At 40.2% G+C, this 20,623-nt stretch overlaps 1 protein-coding gene across 1 annotated transcript in view; it reads right to left on the bottom strand.

Moving 5' to 3' along the window:
* The window catches only part of ZSWIM8 (zinc finger SWIM-type containing 8), a gene marked incomplete at both ends in the record, with an annotated part of 60,489 nt that overhangs the window by 15,285 nt on the left and 24,581 nt on the right, over window positions 1–20,623 (bottom strand). The window contains 10 exons of the mRNA XM_079535290.1: window positions 387–566; window positions 1,488–1,619; window positions 3,292–4,300; window positions 7,767–7,942; window positions 8,681–8,882; window positions 9,263–9,383; window positions 10,421–10,502; window positions 12,830–12,937; window positions 14,656–14,828; window positions 20,437–20,531. Coding sequence (XP_079391416.1) covers window positions 387–566; window positions 1,488–1,619; window positions 3,292–4,300; window positions 7,767–7,942; window positions 8,681–8,882; window positions 9,263–9,383; window positions 10,421–10,502; window positions 12,830–12,937; window positions 14,656–14,828; window positions 20,437–20,531 — 2,278 coding nt within the window. The remainder of the gene's footprint in view (window positions 1–386; window positions 567–1,487; window positions 1,620–3,291; window positions 4,301–7,766; window positions 7,943–8,680; window positions 8,883–9,262; window positions 9,384–10,420; window positions 10,503–12,829; window positions 12,938–14,655; window positions 14,829–20,436; window positions 20,532–20,623) is intronic.

The following is a 20,623-nucleotide window of genomic DNA, read 5'->3' on the forward strand; positions in this document are numbered from 1 at the left end:
TTAGAGAACATATTAAAAAATGACCTAGCTTCAAGAATTTAAATGGGAACCATAAGCATCACAACTTCCTGAAAGGAGGTTGTGATGAGGAGGGCTCTGGCCTTTCTCCCAGGCAACCAAAAGATTAGACATAAGGAAAAACTTTTTCTCTCAGAGTGGTCAGGCACTGGAATGCCCTGCCCAGGGAGTCACCATCCTCAGCAGCGTTCAAGAGGCATCTGGATGAGGAGCTACAAGATATGGTTTAGTAGCTTGAGGTAGCAATGGTAATGAGAGGACAGTTGGACTAGATGATCTTGTAGGTCCTTTCCAACCTTGTAATTCTATGATAAGCATTCAAGCAGCACAATGTTTATCATGGATACTGCCTTTAAAATGTTCTTTACCTCTAGTGCTTTCGTAGAGGCAGGCGGTCTCTGCAGCTCCAGAGCAAACATTCCTATTCGGAAGGCCAGGTTGTGGTACTCCAGCCGCTCACTCAGTACAGTCAGCAGGAAAGCAGCTTTGGACAAGGTGTTGGTTGCCATCCATGTTTGCTTGCTGGTTGATACCTTGTTCTTTTTGCCCTGTTTGACAAAGAGTTTGTAACAGGATGCTTTCTTAAACATCCTAAATGATGCTATGCCCGCCCTCCTATTCTTTGCAATAACAAGAGACAGAAGAAAAAAAACACATTTAGAAGTGATTTCCTTTGCTGAAGAATAACAAATCCCAGTGGTTATTAACCACCATCACTCCTCCCCCTATCTCATCTCAGCACAACATGATAAAGAGTTGGCCTTTGATGACGTGCATGTCCGGTATTGGACCGATGCTGTGCAGGCAGATGCTGCATGCCTGGTTTGTTCCAGGGGAGCTTTTCTTTAAACTGCTTAGTGCCACTACAACTAATTTTCCAGAAATTTATGCTTTTTTCTTTCCTATCCAATCTTGCATTCTAAAACAGCAAAGCTCCTAACATTTCCAGTGCACATTATGAAATAGCACTGTAAGAAAAAGACTAAGAAAGAAACATATGAAACAGGCAGGTCACCTGCACAAATCTACAAGAAAATCAAGACTTTATTGCTGTATAATCTCATAGCACATAGTAGCAGGTATCTCTTAAACAAAACATTCTTTGATGTTAAACAGGATGCTTTATCCCGTTTAACAGATGCTCAACCAGATTCAAAACAGGTTCCTAAAAAAACTGCAGCTCTTAACAAACCAGGCTGAGGAACTTGTAACAAAACCAGAGTTTCTTAAAAATTCAAACTCAAGCTGAATGGCCTCTTACACTTTTTTCTCCTTTATATTCCTTCACAAGTGCACAGTGATCAGGTATGTCAATGACACATCAACACATCAGGTATGTTAATGACAACATCAATGAAGGGACCTGAATCACAGTACACAAGAAACGCCTAGGAATGCTGATGTACCCATCTCCCACATCTTTATTCTGTTTTACCCTCCATCCCCAAAACTAGGTAAGTATTCTCTACCTTAGTTGGTGGCTGCTCCACTTTGAGATCTGGAGGGTTGGCTAATAGGTCCCTGGCAAGTTCTACAGTTAAGCGACATGCTTCATTGCTGTATCCATGTGCATACAGGGCTTCTGCACAGGCAAACAGGATCTGTAAGAAAGAGCAGGTAATCATATTCAAATCACACACCTTCAGGCTAGAGATAGCCTGCTCAAACCAATCCTCTCAAAGTCTCAGTAGAACACAATTCCAAATTAATCTCAGCAGCAGGCACGCTCAGTGAACTCCTTGCCTCAGCCTTCACCACCATTCCTCTAAGCACACCCCTAAAATGCTTATCATGTACAAATAGTTCCTCCCTTCAAGTGCTATAAGAGATCAGAGAATAACTCAAAGGAAACTGACTGACTATAACTGTTTCCATGTACCTCCTTTTTCACTGCTTGTCTATTTAGGTGTAAGCCCTGAATGTATATTGAGGTAATTACAGAAATGTGACAGTGTCTATTTAGATTGTCTCTGGTCTTCCAAAGAACTTCCGCTTATGTAGTTTGATAGATTTTTCCTCCTGGTGGGCAATCCTTGACCTTACTTATTTTGAATTTCAGCTCAATTTTTACAGAATCACATAATGATTGTAAAGGACCACTGTAGGTCATCTGGTCCAAGAGCTCTGCTCAAGCAGAGACATCCAGAGCAGGCTATTCAAGTCCACGTCTGGACAATTTTTGATGAGACTCCACACCCCCTCTGGGCAGCCTCTGCTAGTGCACTGGACACCAAAGAAGTGCTTCTTAGTGTTCACGTGGAACCTCTTGTGTGCCCATTGCTTTTATCCTGGCACTGGTACCACTGAAAAGAGCCTGGCTCTGTCTTCTTCACACCCTCCCTTCAGGTGTATCAGGACACTGATAACATCCCAAGCCTCCTCTATTCCAGGCTGAACAGTCCCCTCTCTCTCAGCCTCTTATCACACGAATGATGATGCAGTCCCTTAATCATTTTGGTAGCCATCCATTGAACTCTCTCCAGCACGTCCAAGTCTCTCTTGTACAGGGGGATCCAGCAGAGGGGAAGGATTACCTCTCTTAACCTGTTGACAATACTTTACATAATGAAATCAAGAATACTTTTGGTTTTCTTAGCAACAAGGGCACACTGCTGACACATGTTCAACTTGATATCCACTAGGACACTTAAATCATTTTCTGCAAAGCTGCTTTCTAGCTAGGTAGCACCCCCAACACATACTGGTGGCCTGGAGTTATTCCTTTCCAGGTGCAGGACTTTGCACTTCTTATGCAAAGAGGTTCTTGTCAGCCCACATCTCCAGCCTGACAAAGTCTCTCTGGATGGAAGCACAACACTCTTGTGTATCCATCACTCCCCCCACTTCTGTGTTATCTATGAATTTGCACTCTATCACATCATCTAGAACATTAAGATGTTAAACAGGACAGGACCTGGTACTGACCCTCTGCAGTACTCTGCTCATTATTTTGCCTTGTCTGAACAGCTAGAGAAAAGAAAACAGTTTTGCACACATTTGCAATATAGGACCAGCTAAAATTAGGACACAATTGCACAGTAGAAGGGAATTAAGCTTGTAGGAAAGCAAGTGTGGTACTTCCACATTAAGACTGTAGATATCTCATGATATAATGGATTATGATATAATTAAGCCATATAATGATGGCTTAATAATCACCTTATATAACAACATACTAGGTTAACTGCGATACTTGGAAGAGTGGAGAGAACATGAGGTTTGTAATACATGAAGAAAACTGAAAAACAATGTTGTGAACTAGATTCTGCTCACCTCCATCCGGTTCTCCTGCTCCAGAGGCTTTATACCAGCAAACATATCCTGTTCCTCTTCATTTCCCCCTTCAGCTTTGTCATCATCTTCCTTGGCTACCTCTTGTGGATTCAGATAGTATACCTGGTAATCATCTTCCTCTTCTCCATCATCCCCTCCACCTGCCGCACCATTCTCTCCTACTTCTTCTGGCTTCAGGCTCACACCACCACTGTTCTCATCTGCAGAAGTCAGGTCATCATCACCACTACCTGTCTCTCCCACAGGATCCTTGGTTGATTTCTTGCCTGTGGAACTGCTCCTGACACTGGGCTCAGGTCCCTCAGAGAAGTACACCCCACCATCCTCCTCAAAGGCATCCCTGTAGCTCCTGCTCAGTGGGCTTTCTGTAAAACTAAACGTATTGCTGGCTTCTGCACCCAGAGCCAAGCTGCTGTCGTCCAGGCTCATCTCTGCTAAGTCCGGCTCCAGGGAGCTGTCTTCACTGCTCATGCGGCGTTTCCCACTATGCTTGCTGGTCAAACCTTTGCTCACTGGCAACTTAGCTTTGCCCACTGCAGTCTTATACACAGCTTTATCACCTTCTGCTGAAAGTCGTCGCAGAACTCTCTGCGGTGTTTCAGAGACGACTTTTCGCTTTCCAGTAAGTTCCTTTGGACGAACCGCTGGCTCCTGGGGTGAGGGACGCAGCCTGTCCCCAGGTTGCAGACATGGTCCCCCAGGCTCCTGTCCATGGGCTCTACCAGCCTCACAAGCAGCTTCTGCACACTGCAACCGGCAGCTCCTCTGTTGGATGGCTTTTACCCAACAGAATGAGTTTTTCTTGTCAGTGCTGCTATAGGTGATCCCAGGGATAGGATAAGCTTCCTCCCAGTTGAAGTAACAGGCTTCCACTGCTGGCTTAAAACCCTGGAATAGCTTCTCCAGTGATTTCTTGTGCTGACCTCTCTTAACATTATCTATGACTTTTAGCTGCCACTGCCTGAGCTGGGAGCAAAGGTCCCTGCGCCTAAGAGAAGAAGAAAAAGAATAGGTTAGAGAGCAGACATAAAATGCACCAGCAACAAACTTCCTCTTAAACCACTCCTTTGTTCAGAAAGCTCTTTTTTTGAATTAAGTATAGACAAGATCAGTAAGACGGCAGACTAGAAAAAGGAAACGGGTCTAAAAATAACCAATCCTAGACAGGCCCACAACATAGAACAAGATGTGAGCAGTACCATCAAGAAAGCACGATACAAACTGGGAGGTTTAAATTGAAACACTGCTTTCTTTTGTTACCTGCTTCAAATAAGGAATTGGCAACATGAGCCCCAGCAATCTGACCACCAAGTGCCATGGCAAAGAGCTCTTGAAAGTGCGTAAAACTGCACTGTGTGGCCTCACCTCCAGCACTTGAGTGCAGCTCTGGGTGCCACAACACAGGGACAGAAAGCTAACAGAGAGTGTCCAAAGGATGGCTAAGATGGTGACGGGTCTTGAGGGCAACGTGTGTGAGGAGCAGCTGAGGCCCCTGGATTTGCTCAGCAGAGGAGCTGAGGGGATCCCTCATGGTGGCTGCAGCTCCTCACAGGGAGCAGAGGGCAGCACTGAGCTCTGCTGTGTGACAGCAACAGGGCGACAGGGCCGAGGGAACGGCATGGAGCTGCGTCAGGAGGGCAGCTTCAGGTGAGGGAAAGGGTCTGCACCAGAGGGTGGTGGGCATGGAACAGGCTGCACAGGGCAGCAAGCACAACCCGAGTGCTGGAGTTCAAGTGATGTTCAGACACCACTCTAAGACACTGGATTTGGATTTTGGGTGATGCTGTCTGATGACAAGATCTGGACTTGATTCTCATAGGTCACTTCTAACTTCTAGGATAAAACTATTTGTAGGAGATGTGAAACAGCACCGCTAACAACTCCTGTCAAGTACAACTGATACAGCCTGCCCAGAGAAGCTCTAAGCCACACAGGACCTCCCAGTCTCCCTCTCAGGCACGAATCTTTCTACCCTGATATGCCTATCTAAAATTTAATTTAGGCTGTAGCAGGCTATCCTCAGAAGACATAACTTTGCAAATCCTGTGTTTGCTTGCAGAACAAGCAAGACAAAAACGTAATTGAAACAAGCCGGTAGGCTTAAATTCACCTCAATTGCACAGCAGTGTACGGGAACTGACAGGTCAAAGCATGAAGCAGTGATTGAGCACCTGGTCATGGGGTGTATCCAGCCCTGGGAGCACAGGTGCAAGCAATTCACCTGTGCAACTGGAAGAGGTAGACCCTAGTCCACCCCTCTCTAACCTCATTTAAGGGCTGGCCACCAAAATGGAAGCATCTCTACTTGAAAACAGCCTGCTTTGAGAGTTTTCCAGTGAGCTGTTATCCTCAGAAAGGGGTACCTGAAGGGGATTTACAGGAAAGCTAGGGAAGGACTTTTTAGAAAGGCACATAGAAAGGACAAAGGGAAATGGTTATAAACTGGAAGAGGGTAGATTTAGACCAGATATTAGGAAGAAATTCTTTACTGTGGGAGTGGTGAGGCACTGGAACAGGTAGCCCAATGAGATTGTAAATGCCCTCTCCCTGAAAGCATTCAAGGCCAGGCTGAATGGGGCTTCGAGCAACATGGTCTAGAGGGAGGTGTCCCTTCCTATAGCAGGGAGTTGGAACTAAGTAATCTTAAAGGTCCCTTCCAACGCAAACCATTCTATAATGATTCTTTTTACCAAACTGTGCCCAATACCTTTCTCGGGTGACCTGAAAACCAGTCAGTGGCAGCTCTACCCTCTGCCTTATACCACACAAGCAGGTAGTCCCATGCCTCATGTTACCACAGGAAGGACAAAACATTTTTGCATTTTGCAGCTCCAAATCTCAGGTATGGCCTAAATAGGCAAACAAGTTAGTCTGAATGGGTAACAATGTTTAAGTGATCTAATTCAATACGTTTCTAGAAAAGTCTTCATGCCAAGTGTCTCAATAAACTGCTGTCCTGTTCCTGCCACAGATCTTAGAGATCTGAGGTACAAGCCCAACACTTAAACCCTCTTACCTATTGAAAGCAACAGAAAACAATGTCATCAAACAGCACAGAATGCTTCCATTTGTCTGAAGAAATTAATTACGAGGGAGCAGGCCATTAGAGCTTGAGGAAAGGATTTTCAGAAGTAAGAAAGAGGAGAGGGAATTACTTAGGAAAGGTAACATAAGGATGAGCACCTGCAATGAATTAAAAATGCAGTAGCAATTCTCCTTACAATTCACTGGAAAGGATATCAACGATGGATAAAAGAGGGATCTTCTTGGTGACTATTCAAATGCCAAGAGAACAGGAAATTAAGCAGAAGTATTTCAATTATGCATGAATTCAAGTAGATCTGAGCAATTTTGAACTGCACCAGATAGCTTGAACATGAATACATGTAGCGCTTTTATATACTTTATTAAAGGCTAAAACCGTATCTGTTTATTTTTTTTCCAACACAAGTCAATTGATGGTTTTGTTTATTTTAAACTTCATTCCCAGTTTTCTATAGTTTTTTACTTGTCTTCATCTCCTGTATTTAGATACTTCATATTGCAGACTGTACAAGACAGAAACTGCACCCATTTTAGCATCCCTGGTGTACCTTCTAAAGATAAAGCATTTTACTCATGTCACACAACAATTCACAAAAACCAAATGCTGTTCATGTGTAACTATTTTCATTCACCCTGAAAAACATTTTCTGACCACATATATCACATTAGACTTACTCAGTATATTTTGCACTTCACACTTTATAGACTGCATATACTAAAAAAAATTTACCAGTGTTGACCACAGTACTCAACTTGAGCAATCAATAACTCAACTGCTAATCAAGTTGTACCACATAAAGATGGCAGTGATTTACCGAGGCATGACGTGATTCAGAAAACTGTCTAAGCTTCACAATTTTTCCTCGGGCTATCAAAAACACTGGCAAAAAAAATGATACCAGTGACACTGTTTGCCAACACACTCCAGAGAATAAGCTCCCTAAGAGCACAAAAAGCAAATAAGCAGTTTCTCTTGATACAGAAAATCATTAATTACTGGGCTAAACATAAATACATTAAAGTGTTGAATTGTTAAAATTAAAAAGCATTAAAATGTATTGGTAGCCTGTATTACCAAAGACACATTCTCCACTGAGACACTGAAATGCAGACATACACTTCTGTGTAAAGCAAAATGCCCAGAAAACAACATATTATTCACATTATGTGGAGTTGCTAGAAGTGAGCAGCAACAGTAGTTAAAAGCGATTTGCTCTTAAACTGTAAACTGTAGTACACAGTGCAGAAGGACTGCGTAACGGTTCAACACTTTAACGAGGTAATGATACAAACACAACACATCTACAGGAAAAAACTCTGTGCACACATATCACAAAACTGAATGAGAGATTGCAGTCCACTGCTTAAGCAGTCCTAGTTCCCATACAATAGCTGATTCTGTTGCTCACCTCTGTGGACTTATAGTTGGGTCAAGGACAGCCAGCCGCCAAAGAACCACCATCTCATCACACATACTTGCACAGGCATGAGCAGCTACTTCTGACTGCCCATTGCTGCGTCCCGTGTGCCCGCTAGCACTGCTGTGTGACGCAGACGTCCGCACGCTGTACCACCAGCCAGTTATCTGCAGAAGAAAATGTTCAGTGGAGCATTGTTGTGCCTAACATCCCCGCTCTCATCTAACTTCATATCCACAGCAAAAAAGAAGCTTAGTTAGTACCATGTTTTCATGACTCCAAAATAACTACGAGATTAAAGCAGTATTACTTTATAAGAACCTCTCAATTTGTATTTACTTTTGTTTACAAGGCACATATCTGCAGAACAAAGCATTCACAAGGTGCTCTCTTGCTAAAGACCTTCACATCTGGAGGATGCATAATAAGGAAACCCGCGCTGTATTTTATGTTACAAAGTATCACAAACTGTAAATAGACACCTTTTTCCTTATATTAATAAAATATATATCAAAAAATTCACGACTCAAACACATCAAAACCAAAGAATATGAGATTTTACTGCCCAACACATTTCTGTACGTTTTGTCAAAATGACAGTACGTATGTGAAGTACTTTGTTTAGAAAAAAATCATTACAATAATTAATCTTGACTAGCCAAAATCAAATCAAACTTAAATAAAATAGTGCAGACTTCATATATTCCTGCTTGAAAAGTTGAGGTATTTGGGGGATATAACATTGCTGAGAGAACACTGAATCATCACAGGAGCAAAGGATAACAAATTTAGAGCGGAGAAGCAAAAGTTACTCAGAGATAAATTCTACAGATACATGGGGATCAGCCATTGACTCAGCTTCGTTCTCTGGAATTTCTCCCTCCAAGGCAAGGGTGCTCAGGTACCTGCTCATAGTTCAGACACTGGTCAGTCAGAATCTCCAGCAAAGGAGCAGCGTTGCTGTCCCGTCTCTTAAACATCTCCCGCACAATAGAAAGTAGGTTCCAGATTCCCTCAGGCTCTCTCCCTCGCAGGGGACGCAGAAGGCAGGCCCACTCAGCAGCAGCCGGAGGCTCCGTGGAAGAGAGATACATGGAATTCACATCACTGTAGATAAAACAGAAGCAAGGGGTTTAAAATAAAAAAATAAAAATAAAAAAAAATAAAAAAAAAAAAGGCAAGCACAGCCACACAAAATCCTGAGTATATTCAACATCCAGAAGTGTGTTTGCATCCTAGATGGGACAGCCACGCTTAACTTAGAAGAGGAAACATATGATGAGACTGGGACCACCACACAAGTAAGGTATTGTGCAAATACAGTGTGCTCCACCATAGCAACACTGGACAAGCTACACAAAAATACTATTTCCTCAAAACTAGGCATCCTTTATACCATAGCATCATGAAAGAGTATACACCAAATAGTGAATAAATTTACAGATTACAGCAACATTTCTTTTTCTCTTCAGGAAAAGATCATTTACCTGAAAACAACAGGAGAGGGCCCACAGAATTTATGAAGGGTTTTCTTTATGTTGTCACTCAGGGTAGATTCATCTAGGTACCAGGTGCTTTGATCTGATGCAGAGGGTCCAGCAGTGGGATCTTGACACAAGAACACATACACAGGTTTTGAAGAGATTTTTCTCGTTGTGCCCAACCACAGGGATTATAGAGAGCACAAAGCAGTGTTACTCAGTTTATTTCACCCACTGGACAACTATCTCAAAATATTATACTTACCTGAATAACTTATTGGCAATGCTTAATTGGGAGACACGACTGGCATGCTGAAACAGCAGCAGTAAAGCCAGGTGGACTGGGAGAAACTTACAGATTATACCAACAGAAACCAATTAACTTCTTTGAGAAAGTATATGGACTTCTGCACTTGGGATAGGAAACCCCATGCACCAATACAGACTGAAAGTCAAGTTGCTGACTAGTTGAAATAGTTTAGTGATTACAGTAGGCACCAAGCTGAACACAAATCAGATAGGATTATAACAGAGGGATACATAGGCACAGAACACTGACCTACGAGGAGAGACTGAGGAAGCTGGGCTTGTTCTGACAAAGAAGAAGAGGGTGAGGGGTGATCATTAAGAGCCTACAGATACTTGGAGTCACAGATAAACACCTACTGGTAGTGCAAGATAACAGAAATAATTAAAAATGGAGTATTCATATTGGATATTAAGAAAACTCTGGACCAGAAGGGTAATGTAGCATTAAAATAGGAATACACTATAACTTCTCTGATAACTGAGACATGGCTAAGCTAGCCCAAGCCACAGCTAACTCATTAGAGTGTTACCAATAACCAACCTTCTACTTGAAAGGAGAGATTCATTCCAACCAACACTTCCTGGAACTAAAGTAGTTAAATAGAAAAATCTTCTGTTAGAAAAGTGCATTGTCTGATGCTGCCTTTCTTTGAATTTACTCCAAGGAGTCCATTACAGCAACAATTTCCTACAGCTGCCCTACGTGCTTGCTTGTACTTAACCTTTTTCCTTGACCTTCACTTCCAATCCCAGACACTCAGTAACCTACCAGTTCAGAAACTCAAGGCAATAAGAAATGTATCTGTTTTCTGTCTTTAACACAGATTACTGAAATAACATATTACCCCAGGTTACCTGGGGCTCCACACACTGTGTTGATTGCAGTTGACTGAGAAGATAACAGTTCATCCAGCAAACGCTGAGCAGTTGGAAGAATCTGCAAACACAAAGGAAACTTTCAGTATAAACAGTGTTTCTTACCCTAATATAAACAGCTGACAATCTGCCTGGATTTTCCTAACTAAAGGACTCACAGTATTTGTATCAAAGTCATCTTTTCAGAAAGAACGGTAGAGGGTGCTAAAGGTTCTACAAAGTAGTTGTTACACTTCCTTCTCCTCTCTCGGAGCAAATACAACGTTCAAAGCTGACCTCCTACGTTCACACTCTAAATAGTACAGGAAAGAACCATAGGTTATCAGCTGCTTTCTCATTTCTTGAGGAGACAGAGCAATACTACAGCAATACTACAGCTAATGTTGTGAGGTATGGAAGCGAGCACAGTCAATGTCACCATTTTCTTGCACTTGTAAATGTTCTATATTTCTTGTTCCTACATCATTTCTCTTAAAATCAAGCTGAAGGGAACAGAGGCGCAAACGGAACATCTACACATAACTTTTCAGGAGGACCTAGCTCATTTACCATGCTTTTCACAGAGAGACCATATATATTTTAACTTAGTCAGCAGTAAACTAATGCAATGTCAGCACAAAATGAATGCAGCCGTAGACTCCAGTCAGTTCAGCGTGTAAGCAGAGAAGGCTCACAACTGACTGTGCAGTCTTGAGTAGACATACCCTTAAGGTGGCCTTTCTGAAAGTAAAGAAATGCATAGCAGGAAACTGTTCTTCCCTTATTTCAATCTAAGCCTGGGCTCGGAACTTAGATCCACTTAGTCCTCGACATACATACTTTAGTTTAGGAACAGTTTAGGAAGTTAGGATTTAAATGAATTGCAGCAGAAAGTCTGATATTTCCTCACCTCTCTCCATACAACAGCTGTGGACATTTCATATTTCTACAAAATAAAATCATGTGAATGGCCTACACTAATCTTATAACATACAGTCAAGATTCAGGCCCAGTACATCAAAGTTCAGAAATATCAGACACCAGCAATGAGACCGCTAGAACAGTTTGGGCCATGCCTTTCCTTTTTCAAGGGAATTACATAACAAAGATTAAGATGCATCTGCCAAGAAAACCTAAGCTTTTCTGTTGGGCAGCACTGTTTCAGACTATCTGGCAAGAGAGTAATAATTAAACTGTCCAGATGTATTGATTCACAGCTGGTACACATGAAAGGAAAAATATACCCTCCAAAAAGAAGCAGACAGAATACATGAAAGCATTATATCAAACAGCTCACATGCTACCCAGGAAACTAGGAGCACCACTATCAACTTTTTAGTGCTCTTCTTTATTTAACATCAGACTAGTCACATAAAGCTTTGAGACCCCAAGCAGGGAAGAGAAACTGTCTTTCATTTAACACAGCAAGAATCATACAGTATTGATGTTCAGCATCAAAAAAAGTGGTTTAGTTTAGTTGTTGAGGTTTTTTTTTAAATCACCATTTTCATTTTATATTATTTCTTTGTTTCCTAAGAAGATTAGTATTTCTGATGGAAATTTAGAGGGTGTTGTACCAATAGAATATCTTAGTGTCCCAAGCATACTATCATAATACATCAGCACATGCTGACAGTAACGTAAGTCTTAGACATAATGCACACAATATTGAAATGAGACAAACTCATGCAGGGCAGCGTCTCTCAACCTCCTTCAGTTGAATAAGCATTAAATGTTGCCAAGCCCTTATATTTTTAATTTTCATGCAAACATTTCACAGTCACTTAGGTACATTGGCGCAATAAGTGTAAGCATTTTAGACAGATTACAGAAATGACCTGATCTTGCACTACTCTATTATTTAAAGAATAAAGGAGCAGATTTTGCCTTTAACTAACAATACGTAACGTCTGTTACTTTCCACAACCCAAATGATTCTTGCAAGATCAGCAAGAGGCTGCACTGGGGGAAGTTAAAAGGTCACCACTTGGGTGCATTAGAAAGTAGCTACCTGGAGCATATAAAACACATCCCCCCTAAGTAGTCTTATCCATTTAATCAACAACAACAAAAAAAAACACCAAAAAAAGAAATAACTTGACTTATTCTCACCAAACTTTTTCACCACCCTGTAGTTATTTTACTGTGTTTGAACTTTACTTCCTCCTCAAGCTAATACACTTCTCTTTCTTCTTTTAAAGACACTTCTAATCTTTCACTCAGCAGTAGACGATTGTTGAATAATAGAATAACAAGCTTGAAAAGAGCAAGAACTAAAAGCCTTCCCAGCAACTTACAATCACATAGAAAAACCAGTCATCTTGTAACAAAAGACATCACATAAATTCATCCAAAACATCAGCAAGTGAATTTAACAAGAAGTCAGTCCTATTGATTGTCCCCATTTACCTGTTGTGGAAGTTCACTGATTAGGTACTGAGCAAATTTTTGCAATTGGTCTCTTTGTAGCCGAGACAAGGACTCAGAAACAGGTGCTCGTAAGCATACCGCAGATGCCTGGATAAAGAAGAGGATATATAAATTGCCATCTACAGATCAGGCATAATGAAGTGCCCACTAAGTGGGCAAAGTGTCATGAACAGTGGCTATGCTGATGCATATCATGCTTGGTCTCTTCACGTCATTAAGCAGAGCACTGCTGATAAGATGCAAATAAGCTGTCTACGTTTTAGCAAAACTGTTTTTAAGAGTTTCTCGTCAAAGAAACTGCCTTAGCAGCTGTGCGTAAAATCTGTTGTTTCTAGCAATTGCACAAATACTGGCAGGGATTTTGCAAACAGTCCTCTAAAATGGGACACAATTCTTCAAGCCTCTGGCAAAGCAACCAACAAAGCGCTGTGGGGGGCCATTTCACAGACTCACAACTGCCTCATTTATCTCACTACAGATTTTTTTTTTCCCTTAAAACCAGCCTCTTCCCATATCTTCAAACAACAAATTATACAATAAATATCAGTTTCTTAACTTTGTTCACTACATGGAATAAGAAGTACCAAATGGAACACAACCAAAATTTAACCTAGAAGCAGGAAAATGCACTTTGATAATAAGGATGCTTCTGATATCAATTTATCAGCAACAATATCCCTTGGCTTGTAATTTGCTACAAAGCAGCTAATATACACAAATATGAAAATGCTTTCGCTGTTACCTTTCAGGTACAAGAAAGGACTAGGCAGAAAGTGGTCATTTTTATCTTACAGAGTTGAAATTTTGAGAGTAAATGCTGTTACTGAAAATTTTGAGTTTCAATATCCACTTTTAAAAATGAAGCTATTTTGAAACAGAATTCTTTTTTTTTTTTTTTCTCTTTTTTTTGACAACTTTCCTGCCTTAAGTACAGAAAGTGAATTGATATTCCAATGATTACACCTAAGGATGAATTTAAGCCTATTGCAATTGCTCATTGTGAAATGTTATTAAGCTTCATCAGGTTATGAGCACTCATTTAAAGAAATTGGAGTTGATCATAACCACGTTAGCTATAAAATATTCTGAAACAGTAGAAAACCTTCAGTTTATTTCAATCATCCACACTTCATCCTCCCTTAAAATAAAGTTCTCATTGCTTCATAAAGACTGAAAAAATAAACAGCTATATAAGTCTGAACCCCCAGCTTGTATATTGCGTGTTGATTGTACCTGTTTTCACCTGAAATCTTTGGAACAGGAAATACCTACTTTCTCCTTTATACAAGGCCATGCAGAATGCTAGCAGTCAAGTAAAATTATAAAGATACTGAACGTTTGAAATCTACAGATCAAAAATGACACTTGTCTGTCTCAGTATGAGTTAAAACGAATGGACGTACATAAAGGCCAGTAGAGATCAAAATTACTTTCCTTCTGCACCCTCAGTGATCCTACAATCAGGTCTTTTAATAAAAGACTAACTATTGATGATCTTGCACTCCTTGCAGAACTGAGAAAGAATGAATAACTTTAGCATTTAAGTGAGAAACAGGAAGGGCCCAAAAAACAGCTGTATCTACTCTGAACAATTTGCACATTATCAAAGGACATTCTGCAGCTTAGAGTTTCAGTCAATTCACACTGCAGACTGCAACTATGAGTGCACATTTGCACAATCTGTAACCAAAAGGAGTGCCAAGAACAATTTCCCTAAAGAGTGCTCATGTTGCATAAAATTGTAATGACAAGAGACTCAGAGAAGTGGATGCTGGGGGAGAGCAGAAGTGTACTTAAAGGCCTACATTGTGTATCCGGAAGAGACAGAGCGCCACGACGTGAGCGCACCACTTGGCCCCAGCACCACAGGTACAGCTGCATGATGTGATCCTGCATCGGTCAAACATCACTGCCACATTGTATGCACCTTTGGGTGACATCATCTGCGGGGGTACCACAGTGGCACTCAGATGGAAACCTGTTAAAATTCAAAAGTCCAAAGTTACTACTGTGATGCCTGGGAGACAGATTCAGATAGCATGAAAATTAAACTGCGCCATTTAAACAGCAAAATATGTCTAGCAACAACACCTATACTGGGATGGGCATCAGTTTAGAGTCTCTAGCACTTCTTTCTTCCCAATCAATTATGGTAGAGTATTAGCAGAGAGACATAAGACACTGTAAAAGGTTAAAAGAAACCAAACAGATTTTAATATATTAATTCACATTTTACAAAGAAAAGCAGGACTGCTGAAAAGCATGACTTTTTGATCACAGGATCAAAGTTAGGCTATACCTACTTCAAGCATGACCTCAATTAAGCCCCGCAACAGTGCAGAACAGGTTAGGTGACTTCCTGAGAATTACTTCCAACTCTGTCAATTTTCACAATTTTGTAGGGCACTAAAGAAGGCAGCACTTGTGCCTCAATACTTACTATTAACTTGTGTCTTCAAAAGCTACCAATTTCTCTTAAATCGCATACCTACTTACACTGTTGCAAAAATCCTATTTTTGTAAACCATGTACTGAGAAAACAACAACAAAAAAAAATCCTACTTGATTAAACTAGAATAGACAAAAAAAAAAAAAAAGAAAAAATTCAAAAACAACGCTTAAAAGAATCCAGCCCCGCTATTCAGTGAACGAATACATGGATTATAAATCTAATTTCAGGCAAAATAACAAAACATTTCAACAAGTCTTGGCTTTATGTAATCTCATATGCTATGCATCCCAGTTGTACATGCAATGAGTCTTCCTCTACAGCCAAGGGTTGTCCAATGGCACACACATTACAAGCAGGAAAAGGCCATCAGGAACATGAATCTTCTGTTTGTCTTTAAGGTTCCTATCACCAGTAAATCAGCTTCTACAGCAACGAGTATCGGCCTCAGACCCTTTTTGCCAGTCTCAAATTCAGTCTTAAAGCAGCAAAAAAAGTATCAACATCATAACCAAAACTCAGTCCAACAATCTACCTTAAGTGAAAAAATATGGCTTGTAATAGACGACTAAAAATTTCCCCCTCATCAGCACAGGCAAACACATTACAAATTCACACTATTGAACTTTCATTATGATCTTGTGAGGTTATTATAAAGATGGTGTTTGGAGTGCACATGACCTACTACATTCCATCTAAAACAATGCGCAGTATTTCTTCCTCAAACTACAATCCCACACCAGTGCAAACTTACCTTACTTAACCTTTCTATTTTTCCTCTTCACCAGAATTCAAATCCTCTTCCTGATGCGGGTGATTATTTTGATTAGTACACATAATGCCCCCCAAGTTCTTTGGCCATTTTAGCAATTGGAACAGAATCAAAACAAAAGAAGGCATTCACCACAAAATTGCTGTGCAGCTTATTACTACCTACAGTTCTAATTTATATTCCACACTTGGCTAACACAACCAAAACAGTTCAGCTAGTCCTTCTATTACACTGGAAGCACCTCGGACTAATGCCAAAATGCCCCAATTTTCACAAAAATAAATTCAGCACTTCACAAACTGCAAGTGTGGCAATTTTACAGCAATGAGAAAAACAAGTATTCTAAAGGTGCTAGAGAAGAACAGGTCACAGCCATGCACTGTTTTCAAGCTCCTACCATGAACATTTTATTTGTATATGAAGACAGCTAACTGATCAAATGCAAAGGGAAGAACTGCTACAAAGAGAGAAAAAAAAAAAATCTTAAGGGCTTCAGCATGACATCACAGCTTCAGTATAATTTGTAGCTGGATGAATGTCTGCCCCTGAAACTGCTAGTTCAAGCAGACCTGCCTTGATTCTTTTGCCCTGCCAACCTTGCTGTGCTGAACAACCACATGTAGAATGGCGCAGGAAACCACACGAGGGAAAATACATGGGATCTATTAATGACTACCACAAATACCAGGCCAAATACCACAATTCAGTTCTCACTGCACAGCTAATCAAAGTCTGAACCTGCAGAGACAGTGAGGGGGACCATTCTGGACTTCCTATCCCTATGCTACAGATAAATGAAATGATCAAAGAGCACTTGTTTACAGCCTGGCTGCAACTATTTTTTCAATGGCTGACCACAGCCCTAACCTACTAGCTTGAACATGAGGACAAGAGCCGTGCCTACTGCACATCTAAGTGATTCAGTTACTTCACGGGGATCACCAGGAGCATTCTTCCCTTACATCCCCCCCCTGCTTCCACTACCTGATAACAGCCTATCTACTCCTCAGAAAGCAGTACATTACAAAAACCCCACTTACATGCACCAGCAGTATTAATTTTGCCACTGTATGCAGCCTAACAAAAAAAACTAAGATGTATTCTATTCTTGGCAAGCTCGACTCCCACGAGGCCTCAAGAATGGGCTGCAGGCCAGAAGAATTGCTCTGTCAGGAGCATCACTCCACATGCCACCATTTTTCTTAAATGCTCTGTGCAGATTAAGTTTAGTGCTTCTGTGAAAATATTCAGGCTTTCTACAGAGTGAGTGATCTTCTCACAAGCACCAGATTTACTTCTTACACACAGAACAAATTTGTCAAGCAGCCAGTAACAATGCTTCAGAGGATGTTTGGTGCACTAACACTAACAGGAGCAACCTACATCATGCAGTGGTAGCACTACGTTGTCCAGTGTGATACTCAATTAATACATGTGGTTTTATCAAACAGAAAATCAGGGAGTAATCAACTGCTGCATGGATTGGATCCCGAAAAACAGAGATGCTTTGTTTTTTGGTCCACAACCCATCATTCTCACTACTCTACCCCTAAGCCTTAATCTTTCAGGAAAAACATCCAAAATAAATGTGTGCTTCCCACTGGATATAACCCAGTTTTCAGAATTTTAGGATAGCTACGATGGCTATGTCAATGTCTCTTGCACTTATATTTATTTTAAAAATGAAAATCTTTTATTGAGAAATTTAAAGTTGTTTTTCTGGGTTCTATTAGTCCTCATGATTTCAGGTGGAAACACACAAATTTGAAACACCCCAAGCCAATCAGTAAGCAATTGGAATTAAACAGTTTAAGCCATCTATGAATTAACACCACCCTCTTAAGAATACTGCTTGTATTACGGTTTCCAGGATTTCTTTGCTGATATTTGACAGTTCTGATGCCTCTATAGCAATGGTAGCAAACAAGCTCTATTATTCTGCATGGAATTTAAGAACCTTTCCTCCAGGTTTCTTAGGACTAACAGAAACTGAAAAACAATACCTGAACAAAGACCTTTAGATAGAAACTAATGCAAGGCAATTATGGATATATTTTTTTTCTTTTTAAACCAAGTTAGAGGAAACACTAAAAAGCACAGACTTGATGACTCTGCTTGAGATGTAAAAATCAAGATTGAATCTGCTGCTGTATTCCTCATTAACAAGAATGAAATATAAAGTAAATCCCTGAAGTTATCTAAAACACACCTATTTGTGAACATCAATAACTTCTTCAGTGTAAGGAGGCAGGTAGATGACTGCTACAAAAAGAATGTGTGAGGGAAGACCTACAAAAGCCCATTATTTGTGTATATACAGTACAACACTCTAAAGAAGCAAGTTTGTGGAATGTAATGAAGAAGTGCTATTGTTCAGAAATTATGGCTATGGATTTGCATGTGGACAAGATGACCACGATTACTCATTTACGTTGGAAAAGGAAAAATATAAGCCTTATAACAGACAGCCCCTGCAAAGGAAATGGGACAGAAGAGCACAAAAGCACTGTTCAACCTTAGTCCTGTCACAATATCACACTACACTGCTTACTCTTCCTCAAAATTAAACACGCTCTCAAAAAGTTGCTTCATTTCTTATTTATTTTCACGTTAGTCAGTACATGAAACTTGAAACTGCAGCCACACACTTTAAAATTATTAACAGCAATGAACTGAACATCCACCCACTGTCCTTCTTCTGGGCTTCTATTCATGGGAAAAAAAAAATCCTTCCACTAGATAATGTTTCTCTGCTAAGGAGGAAACAACATTACTGTTTAAACAAAAGTTCCTTCCTTCCCTTCCAAACACAAAATCCTTTGTCAAGAAGCCCAGTTGCTGTACATGTACTGGAGAAGTTTCTCCCTGGTGCTGTTGTACACCACCTCCTCTTCCTTTCCTCCCCCCTCTAAGCATAGGTTTTGAACTAACACCCGCAGACTTTGTTAATTTACATTCTTCCACACCTCCTTGTCTTTTTAATTTATTACTGAGACATGTTTTGACAACAGTGCAACCACAGAGTATTACATTTTTATGTTCTTTTCCACTGTTAAAGTTGCAGGAACTACTGAATTTCAGCAAGTTTCATTTTAACTCATTTTTTTCTCTCTCAAATGCTTCCCTGCCTGAATTTCAACCTTAGAGGTCTTTTACAGCATCACAATCCTGACATTAGCAGATTACGTATGCACTCAAAATTCAGTTCTAACTTGATTTTGTTCATGATCCTAAATTATTGTCTGGTCTCACTAACAACTCAATATACCTTATCTATGAGGAAGCACTTCTTTTTCCAATAATTCCTATTGGAATAATTCCAATAATAACTATCATTACTACAGTAGATAACAGTCTAGATAAAACCATTCTGCACCTTTTACCTCATATTCAGAAAATAGGTTATAAATGTCTTGCAATTTGCATGACTGTCTCCTTCTCCCTCAACATTCACAGCATGAGTTCCTTTTCTATTCTTTACTAAATGTATTCATTCAGTTGATCACCAACACTTAGGCATTGCCAGTATCAGAGACTGAACAGGCTCATAGAACTCCCCATCCCTCATCTCACAGAAACAGAGACTTCCTTCCTTAATGTTATACATCCATTTATACCATCATAGTTCCCACGTGCTGAACAATAAACTAATTCTGAAGTTTATACTTTCAGAAAAAAATAATGTCTGCATTGAATTGATGTGATCCATCTTGACACACACCAGTGTCTTTATTTCACATAATTCCCTCCTATCTAACAGCTGTCACTGGAAAAGATAACTCAATATTTTTCCTCACTTAAAACAATTTCATGAAGAATCCAGAGTCCAGTTTTTTGTTTATGATTAGTTTTCACAACCATAAAATGTTAAAATAGCAAGGTAAGCGAGAAGAAGTGAGGATAAAACTCACTGTCTAGCAACAGGAATTCCCTTCTGCCTTAATACTACCAAAGTACCTGTATTATGAATACAACTATTTTGCTGTGAGAATAACATTTAAGCCTGTAAACTTCATCTCTGCCACAGAAACACTTCAGGCAAGGTATTAATTGGACCAGACTGATAGAAAGCCAATTTCTTTTTATTAATGAGGAGTTTAAGCATTATGGAGAAAAGGCATTCTATAAAGTTTTCCCCAAAATGTTGAAACTGAGTAAGGGTCCAATTTGCAGAACTAATCTGGCTTTTCACTCAATTTCACAGCTGAGTTGACAAAGGCTGAAATAAACACAACAGTCAGCTTAAGACATTACACAAAACACGCATAGCATGGAGTTTAGTCTAAGATACAGAAAAACTAGTTTTGAGACATACTTTTGGGAAGCTAAATGAAATCTAGAGACATGGAGCTGCAGAGTTCTTACCTATCTGGAGAGGGTCTTTGACTGCCCTCACTCGGAACAGCTGCTCCCCTCTCTGGAACTCGTCTGCACTGCCATTAGCCAAACATGAGTACAGTCTGGAAGTGAAAAACATAACAAAGCAAGATTAGTAGTTTCTGAGAAACTTCACATTATTATCTGAAATACAAAATCATTTACAACCTAACAT

The sequence above is a fragment of the Tetrao urogallus genome, assembly GCF_951394365.1.
Source record: "Tetrao urogallus genome assembly, chromosome: 5".
Taxonomy (NCBI): domain Eukaryota; kingdom Metazoa; phylum Chordata; class Aves; order Galliformes; family Phasianidae; genus Tetrao; species Tetrao urogallus.